The sequence below is a fragment of the Sparus aurata genome, unplaced genomic scaffold (genome assembly GCF_900880675.1).
Source record: "Sparus aurata unplaced genomic scaffold, fSpaAur1.1, whole genome shotgun sequence".
Classification (NCBI taxonomy): domain Eukaryota; kingdom Metazoa; phylum Chordata; class Actinopteri; order Spariformes; family Sparidae; genus Sparus; species Sparus aurata.
The window spans coordinates 15,494-40,234 of record NW_022045131.1 but is presented as its reverse complement, the minus strand read 5'-3'; the positions used below and the strand labels follow the sequence as shown (position 1 = coordinate 40,234).

The following is a 24,741-nucleotide window of genomic DNA, read 5'->3' as shown; positions in this document are numbered from 1 at the left end:
GTTAACATAATGGATTGCTTTTTTCCACTCTTTTTTATTCATTGTAAAAATGAATTTGATAAAACATATGAAAACATGAACAAGTATAACATGAACAAGTGAACAAGTATTTTATATACTTCTCTATTCTTTTCTGTATCTATTGTCATAGGGACCCAGGCATATCTGCAGCCGAGATCATTGTGGAATTAGCAGATGCCATTGACCACAAAACTGTCAACAGATTCAACATCACACGCTCAAATGTTTGGGATGGAGCATGGGTTCAGACGCTCAAGCTTCTCTGAAAAATCGGATTTGCTTGTGAAATTCAGTGACGATGCAGGCTCCTTTGAGGAAGGAATAGACAATGGAGGTCCTAAACGAGAGTTTCTAACACTTTTAATGAGCCAGTTGCAGTCTCGACCCATTTTTGAAGGACCCCCGGAGAGCCGGTACTTGGTGTACAATGCTACAGGTTTGTTGTCAGCCCTGGACCTTGAATAGTTTGATGTTAGCCAGTAGACAATGCAGGATTCAAATTTTCAAGTGCTTTACATTCTTATTCCTCAAGATACTGAATTTATATTTGTTATGTCATGTACTGTAGCTATGTGACTCAATGAAGTTTGTTTTCTACCCTGTGCACCCCTCAGCAATCGGAGAGGATGAGTTTTTCTTGGCAGGGAAGATGATAGCTGTGTGCATAGTTCATGGAGGACCAGGCCCACATTTTCTCTCTAGGGACCTGGTGAACCATATTGTTGGACAACCTGGTTTCTGTGCAAATGTGAAGGATGTGACAGATGATGAGATAGGGAGAGCTCTCAATGAGGTATGACAAAGAGACTACACTGGTCTTTGTCATAAATGTATTGTTTATTGTAAACCTCATAGGTACAGTACTTCTCATTGAGTTTACAGTGGAGGCCCTTATGAAAATGTCTGTGCAGAAACACTATAATACTCAAAGATTAACTATGCATTACTAAAAACATTGAAACCACATTCCTCTTTATGTAACTACATTTTAAAGGTTTTTGTTTACTTTGTCCTGGCCTTAAAATATCAATATTCTCTCTCTCTCTATCTCTATATATTTCAGATTGAGATGGCAGGTTCTTTGGAGTCTCTGCAAGACGTATTACTGAAGCACAGCTCCTTGCTTCAAACTGCAGGATGCTTCAGGCATGTCAACTCCGTGGAAGACAGACACTCAGTTGTGGCAGAATACCTTAAATGGTACATCATTGACAGAAATTACAGTGTAATTGAAAGGTAAGGCTAGATGTTTTCAGACTGATGAATATGTTGAATGGGGCTAAGTAAATCAGCAGCTTGTTTCAGGGCTAATACAAACACTGTATATGTCCTGAAATAATATGCCTACAGTAGTTACCTTGTACATTGTAACAAAAAAATTTACAATGGATTTTACTGCCCATAACAATTCACTAATCTGTATCTTCTAATAGATTCAAACAAGGACTAGCCAGCCTACACTTTCTTGATGCCCTTTGCCAACATCCCGGTGTACTGGCTCCAGTGCTGTGTCACATGGACAAGAGGCTGACTGCTACAGAACTTGAACAACTCTTTATACCACAGCTCAGTCTAGCAGGGAGCAACAGGAGGACAACAGAAAACTTGGCACTCAGTTTCTGGGGAGACTATATTATGGACTGTGAAGGTTTGTGAAGTAAAATACTGCTCTGATAAAATGATAAAATCAGATTTTACATGAATGCAAATGTATCTAATGACTGCTTCTTTTACAGAACAAGGACCTGTGTCAGTGGAGGAGGTGTTGATGTTTTCCACAGGCCTGAAGTCAATCCCACCTGCAGGAATGACACCCCGTCCATGCATCACATTTACACAGGAGTCCATGTATCCCTCAGCAAATACATGCGCCAACACAATCACACTTCCACTCTTGCAAACATACAATCTTTTCAAAGCAAATATGGACTTTGGTATTCAAAACTCGCCAGGTTTTGGATGTCTCTGAAAAGTGTGGAAGATAGAAGAAGTTACCAAGTAGAACAGGCAAGATAGTTCTAAGTTCTGCCTGGCTTGGTCTTTTGTGTCAACTTCCTTTCCAAAGTTTTGAGGTCCAAGTTAAATCAGTTTACTTTACCTAATTTTCTAGTCAACACTCCACTGTTTCAAACGAGTGGGGAAAAGGCAAGGAATTGCACTGATTGCATTGATCATGCTGTTAGATATGGTGCATAACAGTTGCAATAAACAAGTTGTTTAACAACAGATTGTCTTCTGGGTTGTGGTGAATTGCACTTAACTACAAGTCAGTGTACACTTTTTAGGGCTGCTCTGTGCTGTGTCCTTACACTGAAGGTGCTGTCCAGTGCCCAGTGGGCTGCAGTAGTCTGTTTTTGTATATCAGTCCATATTTATAGCCCAGCTATTTCCTTCAGAGTAAGGTATAGTTCTGAGGCTGACTCCCAATCATGTGGCTGCTGTAATCCATTTTGTTCCACAGCCTGGTGTAGATAATCCTGAATGTCAGGATCACTACATAGATGAATAGTTTGCTCCGACTCAGGAAACATATGAAGTTCCCTGTCTTCAACTGCCAATCCGCAGTCCCTTGATCCAAACCTGCACAGTGAGACAACCATATAATTCAAAATGAAAGGAATACATGTCCCTAAAATTTGGGAAATGCAGTTTCAAATTATTATTCTTTGATTTTGTTCCTTCATAGACAATAATGCGAAGGTAAACAAAGGCAGGGACAACTAGCCTAAAAATTAAAGGTTATAATTTGCCTACATCTGTAATGATCCAAATGTATTTCCCATGACTGTTGTGCTATAATACAACACTTTGCATATTTATAGGAATGTATATGGTCAGTTCATTATGAGTTGAAATGGATTACCTGTGAGGCAAGAGATAGAGTTCATTTGGAATGCCCCCAGGACATGATGCAAGTCTGGAGGGTCGAATCCTGTGCTTGTTCCAGAGGTCGACGCATTCATCGAGGTCTTTCTGCAGAACATCCCTGAAGCAGAATCTTAGTAAGTCCTGGTGTTCATTGCTGCCATTAAACTGGCCAGAGTCTCTAAGGTCTCCAAATAGATCCATCCAAAATTGAGCCCTGGAAAACATTAAATACAAAGTTGCTTATTATAAACATGAGCAGAACATCAAGATTGAATAACTTAAAACAACAAGTAATGCAGGAAAGCATTGATACTGCTGCCATCATTAGTGAAAAAATGACAGTGTGAATGCTTAGGCTTACGTAGAAGAGCAATGGACTTTATGCACAAGTGACTTTTTCTTTTTATGACTTTTGATTGATAAAATTGTGCAATAGTCTAAGAGAAAAGATTATAGTCTTATGAAGTAGACCACATTTTATAAATGTATAGAGGCATTACTCATCAATGTATAGCCGACTATAAGGCCTGATATACAAAACCGTATTTTTAATCCATCAAAAAGAAATTTACAAACCTTCCTTTCCTGAAAAAGGACCACCACGACTCGATACGCTGATTCCCTGCGGATGAGCCATAACTGTGACTTGACTCGCCTGCGAAGTAGTCGGTATGATGGTGGCGGAGGGTGCATTGTATGGCAGCCATTGTCCCATTTTCTGTTCCGAGGTCAGTTCTTAGTCTCATTGGGATCACACCAACACTCTTGGCAAATTGAATATAATTGTAAGCGATGACCGATGGGTTGTTGTTGGTTGCCCCACAAACAAGCCACATGATTCTCCTTGAAAATCCATCAATACATCCTGTGAGAGCCAAGCCAAAGGGTTTCATCTTATCGTAGCCGTCTACATGCCACATGTATTTTGGTCCCATCGAGTGATATGTACGCCTCATAAACCTCCGGCGTGTCCTCAGATCTGTCCCTTGTGGATAACAGTTTTTATTGATTGCTTTGACCTGTTTAAACAAACTGGAATCAACTTGGTTTTCATCATCACTGTCTCAGCAGAGCACAAGACACCTCTTGCAGATGTGTTAACCCTTTCTCATTGAATTGACACATTTTCCTCACCCTTTTGCAGAACAGTTAACACGGATGTCATTCAAGCAGTCAAAACTCCATTGTTTTAGCTATGGTAACCAAACAGAAACCATCTGTTCCTTACTATTAGAAACTACCTACATCAGTATGAAATCACTAAAGCACCTGTTTGACACTCCTAAACACAAATCTTCAATGAGCAATCAGTCTGCAGGCCTTAAAAAGTGCAGCGGCTGTGTTGTTCTTTACCAACATGGATTGAAGAGGTCTAAGGCAGATGAGAGTGAGAAATAGGTGCAGAGGAATGTCAAGGTTGGATGGCATGCAAGAAGATTTTTCCCTTGGTTTATTGCAAGAGAGGATAATGAATGTGATATGGATGAGGCCATGTGGCCCCATCGTCAAGACAGAAGAGACTGAGTATCAATAGTGGCTATTTCTTATACTTTACAGTAATAGATTGTTATACTTTACTGTAATATTTTATATCTTTAACTTCTTTTCTATGTTTTAAAACAGGTCAGTTGTTCAGGAAAATGCTTGCTGTGAAGCTGCAGAAATGTTTTGTGAACTATGAGACTACCAGCTTTCTTATTTTCTCATACTCTAATAGATTTTATTTTGGTTTCCATGTATTTTGTGTAATATTTACAGTATTTCAGTTTTCAGCCACAGTTCAATCAAAAAATGCATCAAAGCATTTCTGATTCTGGATTCAATTCTTTGCAAGACGGCAAATTTGACAACAAATGGCATGAAAGCTACGTAGAGTAATAGGCCACAATGACAAGCAATGGTGCACCGATTCGCATTGCTGTATTTTGTATTTTGTTGTCCACTGTGTAATGGTTGATTGGAAGAGCTCATACACTTGTTTGCAAGTTGTGTTGATTGAAGGCAAAATTAGCTTTTGTTGCATATTTTAAATGTTTTGGCACGGTTAGAGCCTTTCGCAAACAAAATGAGTCATTTTGATCATGAGTGCCACTGTTTCGGCCTGTGTGTTAACTGTTTTGAAAATGTGGAGTTTGAGTTGACTGCTGCATCAAAGCAATCAATAAAAACTGTAAGTTGCTTCAACAATCTGTGACGGCCCCCTGCTGTTCTATGGCCTGCTTTGTGTGTCCCTTCCTTCCTGTTTGCAGGTATCTCAGTGGGCGGGGCTTGAAACTAGGAGCACCTGGCCAGTCTCCTGGAAGTGTTAAGAGCGGCCGTCTCAGTCGATCTAGCTCTCTCTCACCAGAAGGACCTGGTTTTTCCTCCGGCGCCATTGTCTTGTTTTGTTGGCTGTGGCCTGGTTTTTACACTTTACAACACTTAGCACTCATCACTCACCAGCACTCATCGGCAGACACACTGATAACCATACGTTCACACCTCATAGCATTATTATGATTTATGTACTTTATTTAAATAAATATTGTTAATTGTTGCGCTTACCCCCGTCTCACTATCTTTTGTCATGGCTTTTTGAGCCGGTCATGACAAAGTGGGGGCTCGTCCGTACACGAGGTCCCGGGGATTTGACTCGTGTTTTCATTCATGTTCATTCATGATTTTTGATCGGTAGATTTATGAATGGACTCGTCGACTGCCGCTGAGCAGGTGACGTCAGCGTTTGTAGTACTACGAGGCTTTTGTGTGTAGTTATCTGCGTTTTGAGTTGCGAGATTGTGGACCTATGGTTTCATCGAGTGAGATGTGTGGTAAGTTGTGTTAAGTGGCTTGTGAGGTCATCAGTGAAACTGAAGGTAAAGTGAGTGTCTGCCGGTGTTCACATTGTAACGGAGCCATTTTCCCCTGGTAGGCTGTAGCAGCGTTGCTCCTTTGGGCTTTGCTGGGTTTGTTTTTTTCTCTAGTGCTGCAGTAAAAGTGGTCAGAGCTTGTCTCGGGAGCATGGCCGTGGTTGTGGGATGGTTGCCAGAAATTGGTCGCTTTCCCAGGCCAGCGGTCTCTAGTGCGTAAATACCCGCCGCAAAGCTGCATGAAGACTAGGGGTGAGTTAGTTTATGTAGTTTTTGTTAGGCAGTTTAGTTAGTGGGGATTATGCGCTCCGGCTGAGGTCCTGTTGGGCCGCGTGATCACGAAGCTGTCACTCGTTTTTTCCTGGTGTTGAGAGGTGTAACTTTTGGGCTTTTCTCTAGTTTGTGTGCCATGGCTGAGGTGGCCGAGTTTGTTAAGGCTCCAGCAGAGGAGTTGTTGGATAAGTGCACGAAGGAGCAGCTATTGAAAATAGCGGAGCATTATGATATTGACATCTCTGATAAACGGTTGAAAGATACTGTTAAAAGTATTCTGCGCGCTAATCTGAGTGAGATGGGTGTGTTGACAGGCGGTGCGCAGCCTCTTGGCTTAGACAAGGTGGAGGGTTTGGCTTCGCCGGTGGTTACGGTTGGTGGGCTTAGTAGTCTCACATTTGAGCAACAGAGAGAATTGCTGTTGCAGTTGGAGCATGACAAAATAATGAAAACGGCCGAGATGGACAAGCAGATTGCAGTGGAAAAGCTCCGCTACCAAACGGAGCAAACAAAGCTGTCTTTGGAGCAGTCCCGGTTTGAGTTGTTGAAAGGTGGAAGCTCTGTTGCTGGCGTTTCTGGAGAACAAGAGAGTTCCTCCGTTCATCCCGGTGGCGGGGGTGACGGTTTTGATGTGCTTGGCAATTTGCGATTGCTCCCGAAATTCAATGAGAAGGATCCGGAGACGTTCTTTTCTCTATTTGAACGAGTGGCTGCATCGAGAAAGTGGCCGGAGTCGGCGCGCACGTTAATGTTACAATGCGTTTTGACAGGGAGAGCTCAAGAGGCCTATTCATCCCTATCCTTTGTTGATAGTCAGAGTTATTCGGTGGTAAAGTCTGCTGTTCTCAAGGTTTATGAGCTGGTCCCCGAAGCTTACCGTCAACGGTTTCGGACGTGGCGGAAAGCTGAGAAGCAGACGCACCTGGAGTTTGCCCGCGACCTGTCGGTTCATTTTACGCGCTGGTGCGTGGCACTGGCGGTAGAGAATTTTGAAGATTTATGTGATCTAATAGTGTTGGAGCAATTTAAGAACTCTATTCCTGACAATATTGCTACCCACATCGGCGATCAAAAGGTTAACACTGCCATAGAAGCGGCTGCGCTGGCAGATGATTATGTCCTGACGCACAGGCGTGCGTTTGGAGAGGGGCGCGCTCGCGGCTCTGGTTCTGTTGAGAGTGTCGGGGTGGGTGATTATCCTCCTGTTTATCCGGCTAGAGCTGATATGAGGTTTCGTGGCGCCGAGAAGATTTGCAACTTCTGCCATAAGAAAGGTCACTGGAAAGTTGACTGTTATGTGTTGAAAGCAAAGCTAAGCAGCCCATGACGCATGTGAAGGGTGCGTGTATGGCGGTGTCTGCGCCCGAGGTACATGGGGTTCATTTGAATAACGGGGTGTTGCAGCGAGATGTTGCAGCTGGTGAGCTTGATGCTTTCTTACCTTTTGTGTCTAGTGGATTTGTCTCTTTGGTGGGAAGTGATGAGAAAGTGCCAGTTAAAATCCTGCGTGACACGGCTGTGTTTGACTCTTTTATCCAGGCTTCGGTGTTGCCTTTTTCAGAGAAGAGTGATACTGGGCTCACTATTCCTGTGTTGGGGGTAGGCATGCAGATTTTGCAGGTCCCGCTGCATAACATTCAGTTGTTTTCGGACCTAGTTCAGGGTCAGGTGGCGGTTGGCGTGCGTCCAGCACTGCCGATTGGGGGGATTACTCTTATTTTGGGTAACGGCGTGGCCAGTTCCCGTGTTTGGGCGGATGATTCACCGCCGCCCCTTGTTGTTTCATCTGTCCCTTTGGTCAGTACACATCCGGACGAATGTGAAGTGAACTTTCCGGAGGTTTTCACAGCCTGCGTGGTGACGCGCGCCATGGCGCATGCTGATGCGGCTGTTCATGTCCGCGCGTCGAAAGGTGAGAGGCACGACGCCTCGGAGTTGGTTGCATTTTCGATGTCAGATGTTCCCCTCTCAGTTTCCCTGGAGGATCTGAAGACTGAACAGCAAGCTGATCCTTCTTTAGCAGTTCTTTTTGAGCAAGTGCTTTCGCCAGAAGCCGCGAGTGAGAGCTCTCGGGGTTATGTTGTTGACAACAATATTCTTTTGAGAAAATGGGTTCTCCACTGTGATGATTTTGTTGCCGACCCGGTCTTCCAGGTCGTGGTACCATTTAAGTTTCGGGATGCTGTGCTGAGGTTGGCACATGATGATGCTGGCCATTGGGGGGTCAGAAAAACATATGACCAGGTCTTGCGACATTTTTTTTGGCCGCGTTTGAAGCGGGATGTTGCTGGGTACATCAAGACCCGTCACACGTGCCAACTTACAGGTAAACCTAACCAGGGAATTGCGCCTGCGCCCTTGTTCCCTATTCCAGCTGTCAGTCAGCCTTTTGAACACTTGATCATTGATTGTGTGGGGCCGTTGCCTCCTTCTCGGTCTGGTGCTGTGTACCTCCTAACTGTAATGTGTCAAACTACGCGCTAACCCGCTGCATACCCATTACGCACGATAATGACGCGGTCTGTTGTACGCGCGCTCAGCCAATTCATTTCGGTTTTTGGGATTCCGAAAGTGATTCAGTCAGATCAGGGGTCAAATTTCTCCTCCCATTTGTTCTACCAAGTCTTGAAGCAGCTGCATGTTAAACATAATAAAGCGTCCGCGTACCATGCGCAGAGCCAAGGGGCCCTAGAGCGGTTCCATCAGACGCTCAAATCACTGCTGCGTTCATACTGCACTGAGATGAAGGTTGACTGGGAAGAGGGTCTGCCCTGGCTGTTGTTGGCTGCTTGGGGGGTTACACAGGAAAGCACTGGTTTTAGCCCGAATGATTTAGTGTTTGGACACAAGGTGCGCGGGCCGCTGGCTCTGCTTTGTGATCAGTGGAAAGAAACTGAGATTCCAAAAAACTTAATCGACTATGTGAATGGGTTTCGCCACCGACTGTATGCAGCTGGCGTGCTGGCCAATCAAAAACTGTCGTCGGCACAGTGCAAAATGAAGAGAGTGTTTGATCGGCGCGCTGAGAGTCGGGAGTTCAGTGTGGGGGACCGGGTTTTGGCATTGCTGCCAATAGTCACTTCTCCTTTGCAAGCCAAATTCTCGGGTCCCTATGAGGTGGTGCAACAGGTGTCTGAGCTGAACTACATAATTTCCACCCCTGAGCGCAGGAAAAACACACAGATGTGTCATGTAAATCTGTTAAAGCCTTATTATGCTCGTGCTTCCTTGGACTCTCATACGGCGGAGGCTCCGGTCTCGCTGGAGGACCCGCGGCCGGTTTGTTCAACAGGTAGGGTGTCCACTGTCCATGTCCCTCAGATTGTGGCAGCTGAGGTTGAGGATGGGTTGCCAGTTTTGGACCCCACTCTGGTGCAGGGTCGTCTGAAGAATTCGGAGTCCCTGTGTAATTTACATGTGTTGTTGGGGCATCTGTCAGAGTCCAAACAGGCAGATTTATCAGAGCTGATTGCATTGTATCCTTGTTTGTTCAGTGACACTCCTACACAGACACATTTCATAGAGCACGATATAGATGTGGGGGAGGCCCAGCCAATAACACAAAGGTTTTATCGTGTAAACCCTGAAAAGCGTAAATACCTGGAAACTGAATTGCAGTATATGTTGGATCATGGTATTGCTGAGCCCTCCTCATCAAGTTGGGCCTCACCTTGTATTCTGGTGCCCAAGCCCGATAACACCTTCAGGTTCTGTACTGATTTTCGAAAGGTGAATGCTGTCACTCGGCCTGATTCCTTTCCGCTTCCGCGAATGGAAGATTGTCTTGATCTGGTAGGACAGGCAACCTTTGTTAGTAAATTTGATTTATTAAAGGGTTACTGGCAGGTTCCTTTATCTCAGCGGGCACGGGACATTTCAGCGTTCATAACACCTAACGGTCTGTTTTCATATCAAGTCATGCCTTTTGGGTTGCGGAATGCTCCCGCAACCTTTCAGAGGTTGATGACTAAAGTTTTGGGTGACCTGGAAGGGTGTGCTGTATATTTAGATGATGTGGTCGTGTTTTCTGACACCTGGTCTCAACATCTGGAGCGCATCCGGTCCCTGTTTACCCGCTTGGCTGAGGCGCGACTCACCGTCAACCTTGCGAAGTGTGAGTTTGCGAGGGCGACGGTGACTTATCTAGGTCGGGTGGTTGGGCAGGGTACCGTCCGTCCTCTGAATGAGAAAGTTCAGGCGGTCGCATGTTATCCTGTTCCAGTCACAAAGAAAGAGTTAATGCGTTTTCTTGGTTTAGTGGGCTACTATAGGAGCTTCTGTAGGAACTTCTCTGAAGTAGTTGCGCCCCTTACTGACTTGTTGAAGGCAAAAGTAACCTTTGTCTGGTCCCCTGTGTGTCAGCAGGCTTTTGAACGGGTAAAGATGCTGATGTGTGATGCACCGGTTCTTGCAGCCCCACGGTTCGATCGTTCGTTCTCCCTGCAGGTGGACGCCAGCCATGTGGGGGCAGGAGCTGTTCTCCTGCAGGAGGATGACTTTGGTGTTGCAAAACCTCTGAGCTTCTTTTCTAAGAAATTCAACTCCTATCAACTCAATTACTCAACAATAGAGAAGGAAGCACTGGCCTTGGTGTGGGCTTTAAAACACTTTGATGTATATGTGGGTTCTGGTGTTGTGCCAGTGGTGGTCTACACCGACCACAACCCGTTGACCTTTCTCAACTCTCTAAAAGGTTCCAACCAGAGATTAATCCGGTGGTCTCTGTTACTACAGTCATACTGGTTAGACATCCGGCACATTAAAGGTTCTGACAATGTGGTTGCAGACGCATTGTCAAGAGCACCTTGTCTGTAACATTTTCTGTGTTAAACTTAAGCTGCTGGGGTGTGTTTGCCACTTGGTTTCCCTGTCTCTCCTTTCCCCTCTTAAAATTGCTTCCTTGGTACCAGGTTGCTCAGAGGGAGGGCATGGTGATGGTGAGGAGCACCAGAGGTAAATAGCCGGCAGCAGGTAAGATGAAACATAGTTCATTGGTTAAGAGAGTTAAGCCCAAATGGTAAGGTATGACATGTATAGTTATATGGAATGTTTTATGATTGTGAATGTATGGCACTATTAGCCAAGATGGGTATTGGTGTGGGTTTGGTGATTACATTACTTTGTGGCTCTGAGGTCGGGCCACCTTCTTATGGAGGGGGGTGTGACGGCCCCCTGCTGTTCTATGGCCTGCTTTGTGTGTCCCTTCCTTCCTGTTTGCAGGTATCTCAGTGGGCGGGGCTTGAAACTAGGAGCACCTGGCCAGTCTCCTGGAAGTGTTAAGAGCGGCCGTCTCAGTCGATCTAGCTCTTTCTCACCAGAAGGACCTGGTTTTTCCTCCGGCGCCATTGTCTTGTTTTGTTGGCTGTGGCCTGGTTTTTACACTTTACAACACTTAGCACTCATCACTCACCAGCACTCATCGGCAGACACACTGATAACCATACGTTCACACCTCATAGCATTATTATGATTTATGTACTTTATTTAAATAAATATTGTTAATTGTTGCGCTTACCCCCGTCTCACTATCTTTTGTCATGGCTTTTTGAGCCGGTCATGACATCACTACACCACGTTTAACGCGTAGCTTGTATTTTTGTTTTAGTACTTGCCACATTGTCTGATAGCCAAACAGTTGCCCCGGCCCACGCAGCTCTGTCAGTATGGCTCGTCTCACCTGAGCGAGTGGAGAAGGATTCTTTCTCCTATACAACCCTGCTTCTCTTAAACGTGTCTTCAAAGTGCGAACACTCATTGTTATGCTATGAAAGGTTGACAGCATGTCAACTATCACCTCATATGTATGTCCCGCATCAAAATAATCCTTGATAAGTTCTTCGGTGGTACCCATGTTTACATACAAGCCGTAAACTACCTGGTGTGGCGTAAAGCAGCCCTTCCCACTTGTTATAAAGACGGACGTGCTTTCGTCCAATCAGCATTGATCCGTGTTGTAGAAGGTACCTACCTTTTCCGGTAGAAGTTAATGTCGTTGTGTTTTTGTTAATGTGATTGTGTTTTTGTTAATGTTGTTGTGTTTTTGTTTTTGTAATTGTGTTTTTGTTAATGTTGTTGTGTTTTTGTTAATGTCGTTGTGTTTGTGTTAATGTGATTGTGTTTTTGTTAATGTTGTTGTGTTTTAGTTAATGTAATTGTGTTTTTGTTAATGTTGTTGTGTTTTTGTTAATGTGGTTGTGTTTTTGTTTTTGTGACTGTGTTTTTGTTAATGTTGTTGTGTTTTTCTATTTGTGGTTGTCGTTTGCCCTTCAGGGCCACCGTAGGTTAAAGACACGATGTTTCAACTGTATCCAAAGGAAATGCATTATCTTTTAAGTAAATCAAGAACATTTTAAAAAATATTATGTCCTAAATCTGTAATAAACAACATGATATCATCTACATGGAGAGAAATAAAAAGAGTGTGATCAACAAACTTAAACTACAAAATATCTAAATGCTGCTTCTGCTAAAAACTTCAAACACAGAGATTAATGAACAATGGAAAAAGCAAATATACAAGTGTGGCTGAATTTCATACTGCAGAAATGGTTTTGTTTCAATCATCATTTTTCTTTTTTTCTTGTAATGTAAAACACAAAACATGACTAAAATGTGAAATTGACATGACAAATAATTTGACAACTTGAATGAAACCTTCTGTTTAATAGATTCAGTTTATACTTTGACTAATGAGTATTTGGGTTTCTATGAAAAATGATAGAAGATTAAAACATAGTTATAATTTTAGTGTGCACATGTTATTAAACTGTAGAACTGAAGTATTTCAGCAGAGGTTAGCATCTACAGACAGAAGAATGTTTCAATCCCTGTTGTACTAAAAGTATAAAAAGCAGAACTTTTTGGATTAAATACAGTATATTTAGTGTTAAAATGTTGAAAGTGATTATTATTGAAGATATTCTTGTAGTGAAACCTCTGTTGTTTAGTGTCAGTGCAGCTGTTGAGTCAGATCAGTTCCTCTCCAGCTGAGGGAGGTTTTTGTACGACGCTTTTTCACTGTGTGAACGGGAAGCCGTTGCTATGCTGACAGTAGTAAACTCCAGAATCTTCAGCCTGAACTCCACTGATGGTCAGAGTGTAGTCAGTCCCAGATCCACTTCCACTGAAACGATCAGAAACTCCAGACTGACGGCTTGTAGCTCGATATATCAGGAGTTGAGGAGCTTGTCCAGGTTTCTGGAGGTACCAAGACAGCCAGTTACTAACACCTGTGCTGGCTCTACATCTGATAGAAACAGTCTGTCCTGCAGCAGACGACTGAGCTCCAGGAGACTGAGTCAGGGTGATTTCTCCTGATGAACCTGGAAAACATGAAAAAGAGGAGAAGAGTTATTGAGACAAATCCAGTTTGGAGAAAGATGATCAACATCCAAACAGAAGAGGATGATTTGTTTAACATGGAGAACAGATGGAAGAAGGTCCATGCTGCTTGTTTCAGTGTTTCTGTCTCCATCATAGCAGAACATCACTGTGGTGAACCTGGTGGCATCCTGAAGCAAAGTTTTCAGCAGAGAGTCTCACCTTGAACAAGGAGCCCCAGGGTGGCCAGCAGTAGAATCAGTGACATCATCATTGTGCTGCCGGCGTGTCAGTGGCTGTGAAAGGCCTGGACAGCCACTGATCAACACTGGCCTCTTAACGGCTGGGAGCAGAGAGGCAGGACACATATGCAAACACACAGAGTCATTGAAGTGTAGCTGTCCTCAACACATCAGCCTGTTTCCTCCTCACTGCTGAAGGCACTGACCAAAGATTTACATACTGACATGTAGAGGATGCTGACAACGTCAGGAGTCAAGTGATCCAGTCATTTGTGGACAGTTTGGTTCAGTCTGTCCAGTTTGGTAACATGACCTTCTTTAATATTGATTAGTGACATTGGTCACACTTTGTTCTAGAGAACACTCATGAGACATTATAAGTTGTACTTTTTGTTAAACTAGACCATTTTTATTTCAACTTCAACTTCAGCTTTATTTATTTATGTAGCACCTTTCAGACATGAAGGCAGCCCTAAGTGCTTCACAGAGCAAAATTTAAAACAACAGCCAACAATAATTTGATGAGTAAAAAGCAGACAGATAAATAAATACAAAGGCATAGAAATAACAATAATTACAAAAGTGATCAAAGTGGATGAATACAAAATAAAGTAATTAATTAAGTAAGTACAAGCATGGAGTAAGAAATAAATATGTATACAGCTAAGAGTCAGGACAAAAGACCTAAGTAAAATAAATAGCATGAAAATAGATTAAAAAAAAAATAAAAAGCTAAATGACGAGATTAAAAGTCAGGCTAAAAAGAATTGTCTTTAGATGTTGTTTAAAAACCTCAGTCCCTCAGATCCAGAGGCAGACTGTTTCAGAGACGAGGGCCATTATGTCTGAAAGCTGACTCGCTATGTGAAATCTTGGGGACAACCAAGAGGCGAGCTGCTGAGGATCTGCGGAACCTGCTGGGTGCATATCTCTGAAGGATCTCAGAGAGCTAAGATGATGCAAGGCCATTTAGTGATTTACAAACTTGTGAAAGGATCTTAAAATCAATTCTAAGACTAATGAGCAACCAGTGCAGGGACTTTAAAATAGGTGTTATATGTGTTCTCTGTCTGATTTTCCTCAGAACTCGGGCTGCTGCGTTTTGAACTAATTGTAAGCGGACGATTTTTTTTAGGAAGAGCAGACAGGAGTGCATTACAATAGTCCAGCCTAGAGGTTATAAAAGCATGCATCAGTGTTTCTGTGTTTGCCTGCGAGAGAAATGCTCTGACCTTGGCAATGTTTCTCAAGTGATAAAAAGATATTTTGGTGACATTTCTGATGTATGTGTCAAATCTCAGATCAGAGTCTAAGATGATACCATAGTTTCTCACCTGGTTCTTGGTGTGAAGGCCAAGTTACTTTAGGTGCACAGATACTTGCTCTCTTTGAGCTTTTGCCCCAAATATTATGACCTCTGTTTTCTCTTCATTCAGTTGGAGGAAGTTCTGTGACATCCATGTATTTATGTCAGTTAAGCAGTTTATTAAAGGGACAGTGTGTAACAATTTAAGCAATTTATTAACTCAAATCAACGTCTTCGTTCTTAAGTAAGTCCTCATTGGTGTACAATTACCTCTGCCAACAATCTGACTTATCCTCCTGAGTGAAGAATTACCGATCTGAATATATATAGCACGGGCAAGCTCTATGGAGGCCGCCATGTCTTTCTGGTTTAAAAAAACTATGGACTGCCGAGAGGGACACAAAGCACTACGTGGTACTACGTAGTAAGGCTAAACGCGTTTTCGCTCAGAGCTAGCTTGACTGCGGAACTGAGAGGGAGCTCAGCGAAAGTGCTCGTCACTAACAATAACAATAACTAACTACATCTTTACCTCATTACTTGAATCAGTAGAAATACTACGAAATAGTTTCTTGTCCGTCAGGGCCACCATAGCTTCAGGAACGTCTCCAACGTCTTCAGAACGGGAGGAGTGAGCAAAGGAGTGTTGCAATGTAGAACCTCACAGCTAGATGGCGCTAAATACTCGATATATTACACACTGTCCCTTTATGTTATACAGTGGGCTATGGTCATGTGGGGATACAGAAACATATAACTGGGTGTCACTGCATAGCCGTGGAATTCAACATTTTGCTTTCTAATTACATCACTAAGTGGCAGCATGTATAAATTAAAAAGAACTGGGCCAAGAATGGAGCCTTGTGGGACCCCACAGGTTACAGCCATTTTCTCTGAGGAGGAGTCACCTATGGAAACAAAAAACTCCCAGCCAGTCAGACGTGACTTGAACCAATCTAAAACCATTCCTGACAGACCAACCCAGTGTTCAAGTCTATGTATAAGAATTTCATGGTTGAAAGTGTCAAAGGCTGCTCTGAGGTCAAGGAGATCCAGAACTGAAAGATTATTTAAGTCTTAGGTTGTTTACTACTTTGACCAGTGCGGTCTCTGTGCTATGTTGGGCTCTAAATCTGGACTGAAACGTCTCGAAGATGTTGTTATTTTTTAAACAAGTGTGTACTTGACTAAAAACGACTTTTTCTAAAATCTTATATAAAAAAGAGTGGTTTGATATGGGTCTGTAATTATTAAAATCTGACGGATCCAAGTTACTTTTTTTAAGAATAGGTCTAACCATGGCAGTTTTTAAGAAATCAGGCAAAGTGCCGATGAGTAAGGAGTGGTTGATAATCGTTAATAATTCCTCAGGAAGACAATCAAGAACAGTTTTTAAAAAAGGGAGCCGGTATGAGATCAAGTGAACAGGTAGAGGGTTTGAAGTGGGAGACTTATTACTGTCTGAAATTTCAGGCATGTACAGGTTTAGTTTGGTCCAACTTTTATCATGAAGTTTCTGATGCTGATCTGTGATGTCATATTTTCTGTAAATGGATACAGTTGATATAGTGGAGATAGTTTTGTTAAGTTTGAAGCTCAGGTCAAAGGTCATAGGCGAGACTTTTCTCAATAACTGGCCCACGTTGTCTCCTCTTGATTATTTGGTTAATCAGATGAGAACATGGGATCTTATAGTGGTTATATATGAATGTGGTGAGAAGCTGTGTGTGTGTGTGTGTGTGTGTGTGTGTGTGTGTGTGTGTGTGTGTGTCCTCAGTGAAGTGTATCAGTCTCTGCAGTAGCTTCCAGCTGCAGCAGTCAGTTCAGTTTCTGAGGGAGGTTTTTGTACGACGCTTTTTCACTGTGTGAACACATCCTGACTGTTGATGTAATGATAACTCTGACAGTAGTAAACTGCAGCATCTTCAGCCTGAACTCCACTGATGGTCAGAGTGAAGTCTGTTGATGATCCACTGCCTGTAAAACGACCTGGAATCCCTGACATTCTCTCACTGGTTCTGCGTATTAACAGTTTAGGAGTTTCTCCATCTTTCTGTTGGTACCAGTATAAACAGTAAGCACTGTTACAAGGATAAGCAACCTGTTGACTGGTCCTACAGCTGATGGTGACGGAGCCTCCCAGAGCAGAGCTCACTGCTCCAGGCTGAGTCACTGTGACCTGACCTCTGGACTCTGAGGACACAGAGACAGAAACATAAAGCAGCGTCATGGTTCTGTGGGCTTCATGTCAGAGGGACGGATGTTGATGGAGGAGAGGAGTTTGATTCTCTGGACTTTACCTGTGAAGCAGCAGCAGAGCAGAGTCCAGATGAGGACGGAGGTCAAAGTCATGTTTGTGATGAGGAGGATTTCTGTGTCTTCTGTTGTCAAGAAGGACAGCTGTCAGTCATTCAGTGTTCAACTCTCAGGACTATAAACTCTCCCAGAGCACTGGAGCATGCTGCTGCTGATGCAAAGTGGCTCTCTATGGAAATGTTCTGACTGACTCCAACAGGGACTTGGATCACTCTCATCATGCTGCTTATCAATCAATCAATTTATCAGAGTATTGATTAGACAATATTTGAACACAAATTTTATATTATTTTGGGTTTGTGCTTATCGTAATAGAAGTGTTTTAAAATGTCATCTGTCTTATTTAAATTAATTTAAAGACAACGTTTAATTTAAAAACAAATATATGTGAAATAAAAACATGTTTTGTGTAAATCTGTGTCTCTGTGTTTTCGTCACTTTTCATATCAGCTGATGATATTTTACAATCAGAGACTGATTCAGTTGAGTGTGTTTGTGTCAAAGTCAGAGAGCCGTGTCTCTCTACAGTCAGAGGTTTTGGACGACGGCTCAGTCAGTTTGTATCACTGTGGTACACGTTCGGTGGAGGAACCAGACTGGAACTTGGAAGTAAGTCAAATATTTAAATGTTTTTATCATGTTAGTCGCAATTTTTATTTCTCTTATTCAAATTTGAAGAAAACTGTCTCTTCTCTGTATTTATATTTAATATTTGTATGAACTAGTTTTTGCTAACAGAAAAAGTTCACTTCAGAAATAGAAATTCAAAAACTCTTGAAAGAATATGAAGATAGAAAACATGAAGCCAGAAGATAAATGATTATTTTAAACTTTAATAGTGAATCTTGTAGGCTGAGTTCAGTCAGACAGAGTCAGAGCCGTGTCTCTCTACAGTCAGAGGTTTTTGTACGACGGCTCAGTCAGTTTGTATCACTGTGGTGGACTTTTGGTGGAGGAACCAGACTGGAACTTGGAAGTAAGTTTCTGCACAAACACTACATAAAATACTGTAAAATTACTTTTTTAATTCATGCTTTTTGTTGGATGTTTGAGGCAGATAAATATATCTTGTTTTAATTCCAACACTTTTAGTCTCCATGTTTTAATTCTGCTCCTTTATCATGGAGGCTAACTCAGAGCAGCTTCACTAAACATTTCTTTACACATTCCTGTCAAAGTGACATTTAAACAGCTTGAAGTGCAGAGAAGATGAAACCTGTTTTACAAATGTTTTGGAAGAAGAGATATCCTTTTTAACCTCAATGATATCAGTGTTTAAAACGCTCCTCTTGTCGATTGTTTGAGCGTAATCAGTTCATTTTCTGCTTTTGTGTATGTGTCCACTAAATACTTTAAAGTAACATATAGTTCAGGTTTTGGATGATTGTGATGAGAAAGTGTTTGCTCTTTTATTTCCAGTGTAGTTTGACATGTTTCAGGTCATATGAGGACTCTTTGTGTGCTGATATGCATGAGAGGTTTCTGAAAGGGAAGTGAAACCATGTGTGAGTGAGTGACTGGTGGAGCAGAAAAACCCTCTGACAGAAACTCCTTAAAGGACTAAATCATGTCTCACACAGTGAAGGTGTCCAGGTTGAGTTTGATTGACAGCCGTGTGGTCCCTGTCCTCTAAGCTGATTGGTGTCTCCTAGGTGATGTCCGTCCCACCCTGACGGTGCTGCCCCCCTCCAGTGAGGAGCTGCAGCAGGGGAAGGCCACGCTCATGTGTCTGGCCAACAAGGGCTTCCCCTCAGACTGGAGTCTGTCCTGGAAGGTGGACGGCAGCAGCAGCAGCAGCAGCAGCAGCAGCAGCAGCTGGGAGCAGAGCAGGAGCCCCGGGGTGCTGGAGAAGGACGGCCGCTACAGCTGGAGCAGCACCCTGAGGCTCCCTGCAGACCAGTGGAGGAAGGTGGGCTCTGTGACCTGTGAGGCCACCCAGGGCTCCCAGACTCCAGTCTCAGAGACACTGAGGAGAGACCAGTGTTCCCAGTCCTGACCTGACTCACTGGGACTCTGCTGCTGGTTTTACTCTGCTACTGCTCTCAGTCTGCACTCTGTAACTATCTCTCTCTTTCATCTGACATGTTTCAGCAGCAATATTTACCAGCTTGTTGCTGCGTCTCAATATTATTTCACTCTTTCCACATAATAAAGACGTGTTGATCAAAGAAGCTGTTTTCATGTTTATTATCATCAAAGTGTGTGAATGATTTTATCTTCATGGTGTCAGTGACTTTATTAAATCCAGAGACAAACTCAGAATTGTCTGTAATAAAAAAACATGTGGATAAAACTCATGTGAGGAACATTTTAATTAACATCCTCCAATCTTATTACAGCTGTGAGATAATGTTAGACTTGTTGTTTCAACTGTATCCAAATGACATGCATTACCTATAAAGTAAATAAAGAACATTTTTGAATATTCTGTCCTAAATCTGGAGAAAACAGCATGATATCATCGACATAGAGAGAAATAAAAAGAGTGTGATCAACAAACTTAACTTACAAAATATCTATATGCTGCTTCTGCTAAAGACTTCAACCAAAGAGATTAATGATGGATAGAAAGAGTAAATAATAAAAGTGTTGATGAATTTCATACTCAAGGAAATGTTCTTGTTACGTTCATAATTTAAAGAAAGTATATATTTCACTGGAATGTAAAACACAAAACATGACTAAAATCTCATATTGACATGATAAATAATTGTACAACTTGAATGAAACCAGGCGATTTATTGATTCAATTCTATGTTTTAACTAATTATTTTTTTGGGGGGGTGGGTGTCTATGAAAAATTGTAGAAGATTAAAGCATATTTTTAATCCCTGTTTTACTAAAAGTATAAAAAGCAGAACTTTTTGGATTAAATACAGTATATTTAGTGTTCAAATGTTGAAAGTGATTATTATTGAAGATATTCTTGTAGTGAAACCTCTGTTGTTTAGTGTCAGTGCAGCTGTTGAGTCAGATCAGTTCCTCTCCAGCTGAGGGAGGTTTTTGTACGACGCTTTTTCACTGTGTGAACGGTGTGCTCAAACCCTGCTGACAGTAGTAAACTCCTGAATCTTCAGCCTGAACTCCACTGATGGTCAGAGTGAAGTCAGTCCCAGATCCACTTCCACTGAAACGACTTGAAACTCCAGACTGACGGCTTGTAGCATAATAAATCAGGAGTTGAGGAGCTTGTCCAGGTTTCTGAAGGTACCAGTGGAGGTTGCTTCTAACAGTTGTACTGGTTCTACATCTGATAGAAACAGTCTGTCCTGCAGCAGACGACTGAGCTCCAGGAGACTGAGTCAGGGTGATTTCTCCTGATGAACCTGGAAAACATGAAAAAGAGGAGAAGAGTTATTGAGACAAATCCAGTTTGGAGAAAGATGATCAACATCCAAACAGAAGAGGATGATTTGTTTAACATGGAGAACAGATGGAAGAAGGTCCATGCTGCTTGTTTCAGTGTTTCTCCATCATAGCAGAACATCACTGTGGTGAACCTGGTGGCATCCTGAAGCAAAGTTTTCAGCAGAGAGTCTCACCTTGAACAAGGAGCCCCAGGGTGGCCAGCAGTAGAATCAGTGACATCATCATTGTGCTGCCGGCGTGTCAGTGGCTGTGAAAGGCCTGGACAGCCACTGATCAACACTGGCCTCTTAACGGCTGGGAGCAGAGAGGCAGGACACATATGCAAACACACAGAGTCAGTGAAGTGTAGCTGTCCTCAACACATCAGCCTGTTTCCTCCTCACTTTTTAAATCATCTTCATGTTGATGAACATAAACCCAGAATGCTGTACAGTACTTCTAACTTAATCCAGTCAAAGTTTTATTCTGTAAAAAGTCTGTTTTAAAGAGAGATCTGGCCACGATGGAGGCATGAAGACAACATCATGTCAAGACAAGCGTCACGTACTTCAGTAGGAATCACACAGAGTTTATAATTAATGTGCACAAACAGATAATTAAAATAGAAAACTTGTTTATATAGGATTAACTTAATTTTACAAAAGTTGATTTCAGCTGTTTTAGTCAGTACAACACTGGACCAAACATTTTTAATGTTGTAAAAAACCTGTGATTAAATATGGATTATAAAACACAATCAATTTAATCATTGTAAAAAGTGCTGTCATTAGTAAATTAAACTTCGTGTCCACATAGAGTCCAGAGGTGTGTTGTCCTCTGAGCCACTGATCAACACTGGCCTCTTAACGGCTGGGAGCAGAGAGGCAGGACACATATGCAAACACACAGAGTCAGTCAAGTGAAGCTGTCCTCAACACATCAGCCTGTTTCCTCCTCACGGCTGAAGGCACTGACCAAAGATTTACATACTGTGTTAGATCCTGAGTTTACCCCTGTCCAGGAGGCACTGGACCAGCTATCCGCTATAAAGGGTAAGATCTCTAAACCTACAGAAGGTTGCCTAAAATGTGGGAATTTAATTAGGTCAGATACGGCCACCAGCCACGTCCGTTATGGCAGCTCTCCTCTAAATGATCTGTTCACTTGGTATGGTGCTAGGTTGGATTTTAGGGGCTTTTGGTAAACCCTAAGGGACTGTTTCAATTTGGTTGGCTAGAGTAACCTTTAAGAACCTTAAATATATCATGCACACTTAACACCTGACTTTTACTTCCATCAAAGAGACATAAAATCAATGTCCACAACTTTAACTTTAACTATGTTATGTTGGTTTTATTGCATAGACTTTAGCAAGAGCAAAGCATACAGCGCAGTACTTATTCCAGTTACAATCACTCATTATCAAAAATACTTATTGATAAAGTCACAATCAGTGTTGGGGAGTAACGAATTACATGTAACGACGTTACGTAATTTAATTACAAAATTTCCGTAATTGTAATCCGTTACATGACTGGGAGAAAATATGTAATTAAATTACAGTTGCTTTTGGAAATTGCAATGATTACAACTTAAGTTACATTTGAAAAATAACCGCAAAAGCTCGGATTTATGAAATACTTTTTCGTCCCTTCTGGATTCATGTTTGTTTTTAGTTTTTTTCCATATCAATATCCTCCTTCCAAAACTGACTTGTGATTGGCTCTGTCTGGTCATGTGCCAATCGACTCAACCGACAAACCGTACGGCGGCAGTCAGACTCAGCAGCAACAGTGTCGGCGGCGCACAAGATGTTCCTGTGCTGGAAATACAAAAAACACTTCATACAGACAGAAGCCAGGCTTCCCTGTATTACAGAGGTGGCTCTCTGTTAACCGGCTAGATCACCATGGTAACTTATGCTTAGCTCATAACCTGGTCCCGACCAGGTTCTGTTCAGAGTTTAATCATAAAATCGGCTATAAAAGCGCCGCTGTTTCACTATTCAACTCATTTACAGCTGACGTCACCTTTACTTTGAAAGTCCAGTGGAGCTGGATCAGAACATTTGTACGGAGGGAGAGATCGCGCTGATCCGCTGCTGTTTACTTTCTCTCTGAGTGTCTCCGCCTACAGATGTTCAGCTGAGGGGATACCCTGCTCAGCTGATGATCCGACTCGCGTCAGGAGGTCATTTATTAGGCTGTAGCCTGTTTACTTTTATATACAGTCAGTCACCACTGAAAGAAGTTGTGCGCTCGCAGCAGGACAGATAATTTAACTTAATGTGGCCATGAATAAATTAATTGTTTCGCCTGTTATGTGTTGCCCAAACGCAGTAAATCTTGAGTAGGTCTACTGTGTTTTCTCACATTTAAAAAGGTCTTTGTACAGAGACAACATGAGATTTGCTTGTAGCTACAGCACCTAAAAAACCCACTGTAACTATTTTCATACGCACACCCAGCCTCGCTTTCAATAAAACACACACTGACATTTTATAATTGCGATCAGTGAAATATATGAAAATAATATAAAACACAGTTTAAAACAACAGTTGTTGTTCCTCTAAAGCTTCATATTTAAAAGCAGCTCAATGTAGAGCTGTCAGAAATTAAAATCAGCCTCCTCTTGTCATATTTGCAGCAACACTGTTGCTTCAGGCTTTGATCAGGCTTTTTGTATCGCTCATACTCTCTCCATTAAAACAACCTGCTCCTCTTGGCTGAAATCAGCCCGTTGTCGCTCCATTTAGTGAGGAAGTGAGCCTCCTTCAGTACAGGCCGAAGGTCAGACTCATAATATATGGTTCAACCTTTGAACTGAAAGGTTTATCACACTATAGGTCTTAAAATGTGAAAATTCAAAATATAGAAAAGTATAGAAAAGTAATCAAAATGTAATCAAATGTAATTAGTTACATTACTTTGAGAAAGTAATTGAAATAGTTACACTACTATTACATTTTCAACAGGGTAACTTGTAATTGTAACCAATTACATTTCCAAAGTAATCTTCCCAACACTGGTCACAATACTGTAAATAACAATTTAATCTAAAAGAGCTGAGGCCTGGTTAAACATGCTTGGATGTAGTTGAGATGGAGAGGGTCAGGTCTTTCCATGGCTCGCCTTTCCCTTCCTGCTGAAAGTTGAAGTCCTTAAGGTAAATCACATTCCCCGCCCGACGTCTCTCAATTTCCCCAAAGTCCAAACTTCATGCCAGCAGAGTGGACAAGTACTCCAATATCCAAAGGGTAATCCATAGCAATTTGGTAAAAATGGTTAATCTGTTGTGCTCTTATTTTCTTGGTCTGTTTCTGCTGAAAATTTCTTGAAGTCCTTTCTGCGATGTTCTGGTTGCTCACATTCTCCGTCTCAGGTGTTTCTTCAAGGATAGAGCGAGTGGAAGAACACTCTTTAATCTGTGCTTCTGATTTACATACTCTTTGACCTTGGGCAATAGCTAACGGTTTCCTGATGGCAGTTCATGATTTCTTATCGCTCCAACCGTCCTGTTCCCACAGCCTCTCCTCTCCTCTTGTCTCATGTCAACATGATCACTTCTTTAACACTCTCTCATGACCTCAGCTCAACACCGATCCTTCACTGATTTTCATTAGATTTCTAAACTTCAGCACATTGATTTCAATCACACAGTACACACAATACACATTACACATATTTTTTACTATTCTTATAGCAAAGTTCAATACTTAATTCTTTTTGTGATCATGTTAAGGCCTGAGTGCACACTTCCCCTTTTCCTCTCACACAGTGTTGCCACGTCCTCCTGCCTTTCTCCTCCTACACAACCTTAATATAATGATTTAACACTCCTTCATTACATTTCTAACCTCCAGTACATTTGTTTCAATAATGGTTACACATTACACATATTTTTACCATACTCAAACTAAATCCTTCAATGTTTATGATGACAATCAAAAATGATCCTCTCCCCCCTGCCAGAGCCTTCAGTGTAGCACTTCCTCTTTTCTTCTTACCCACAGTGCCATCACTTTTCCTGGCCTCTCTTTTATTAACCCTCTAAACTTTCATACATTTATTTCAATCTTAAACATTCTTCTACCAAAAACACAATGCAGCAAGGCAAAGCTCTGATATATTCTGGATGTGTCTGGATGTTTGTGTGTGCGTGTGTGTGTGTATTTTAATGGGTGTGTGTATGTGTGTGT

The 24,741-nt window shown here is 42.2% G+C and overlaps 1 protein-coding gene and 4 gene segments (V, D, J or C); 2 read left to right on the top strand and 3 right to left on the bottom strand.

The window, feature by feature from the left end:
• Nucleotides 1–243: 243 nt before the first annotated feature.
• LOC115577901 (G2/M phase-specific E3 ubiquitin-protein ligase-like) lies at nucleotides 244–2,197 on the top strand. The gene is made up of 5 exons (XM_030410773.1): nucleotides 244–457; nucleotides 636–814; nucleotides 1,085–1,257; nucleotides 1,455–1,669; nucleotides 1,758–2,197. The coding sequence occupies exons 1-5, from the start codon at nucleotides 244–246 to the stop codon at nucleotides 1,988–1,990; spliced, it is 1,014 nt and encodes a 337-aa protein (XP_030266633.1). The 3' UTR covers nucleotides 1,991–2,197.
• Nucleotides 2,198–12,477: 10,280 nt separating this feature from the next.
• On the bottom strand, nucleotides 12,478–13,698 carry LOC115577915 (Ig kappa chain V region 3381-like). The segment is given in 2 exon segments: nucleotides 12,478–13,333; nucleotides 13,554–13,698. Coding segments are annotated over 2 exon segments (360 nt in total).
• A 3,039-nt stretch (nucleotides 13,699–16,737) lies between these two features.
• On the bottom strand, nucleotides 16,738–17,231 carry LOC115577900 (Ig kappa chain V region 3381-like). The segment is given in 2 exon segments: nucleotides 16,738–17,072; nucleotides 17,180–17,231. Coding segments are annotated over 2 exon segments (387 nt in total).
• A 183-nt stretch (nucleotides 17,232–17,414) lies between these two features.
• Nucleotides 17,415–19,366, top strand: LOC115577899 (Ig kappa-b4 chain C region-like). The segment is given in 3 exon segments: nucleotides 17,415–17,445; nucleotides 17,724–17,804; nucleotides 18,848–19,366. Coding segments are annotated over 3 exon segments (456 nt in total).
• Nucleotides 19,367–20,027: 661 nt separating this feature from the next.
• LOC115577914 (immunoglobulin kappa variable 1-39-like) lies at nucleotides 20,028–20,893 on the bottom strand. The segment is given in 2 exon segments: nucleotides 20,028–20,521; nucleotides 20,738–20,893. Coding segments are annotated over 2 exon segments (360 nt in total).
• Between the last annotated feature and the right edge of the window lie 3,848 nt (nucleotides 20,894–24,741).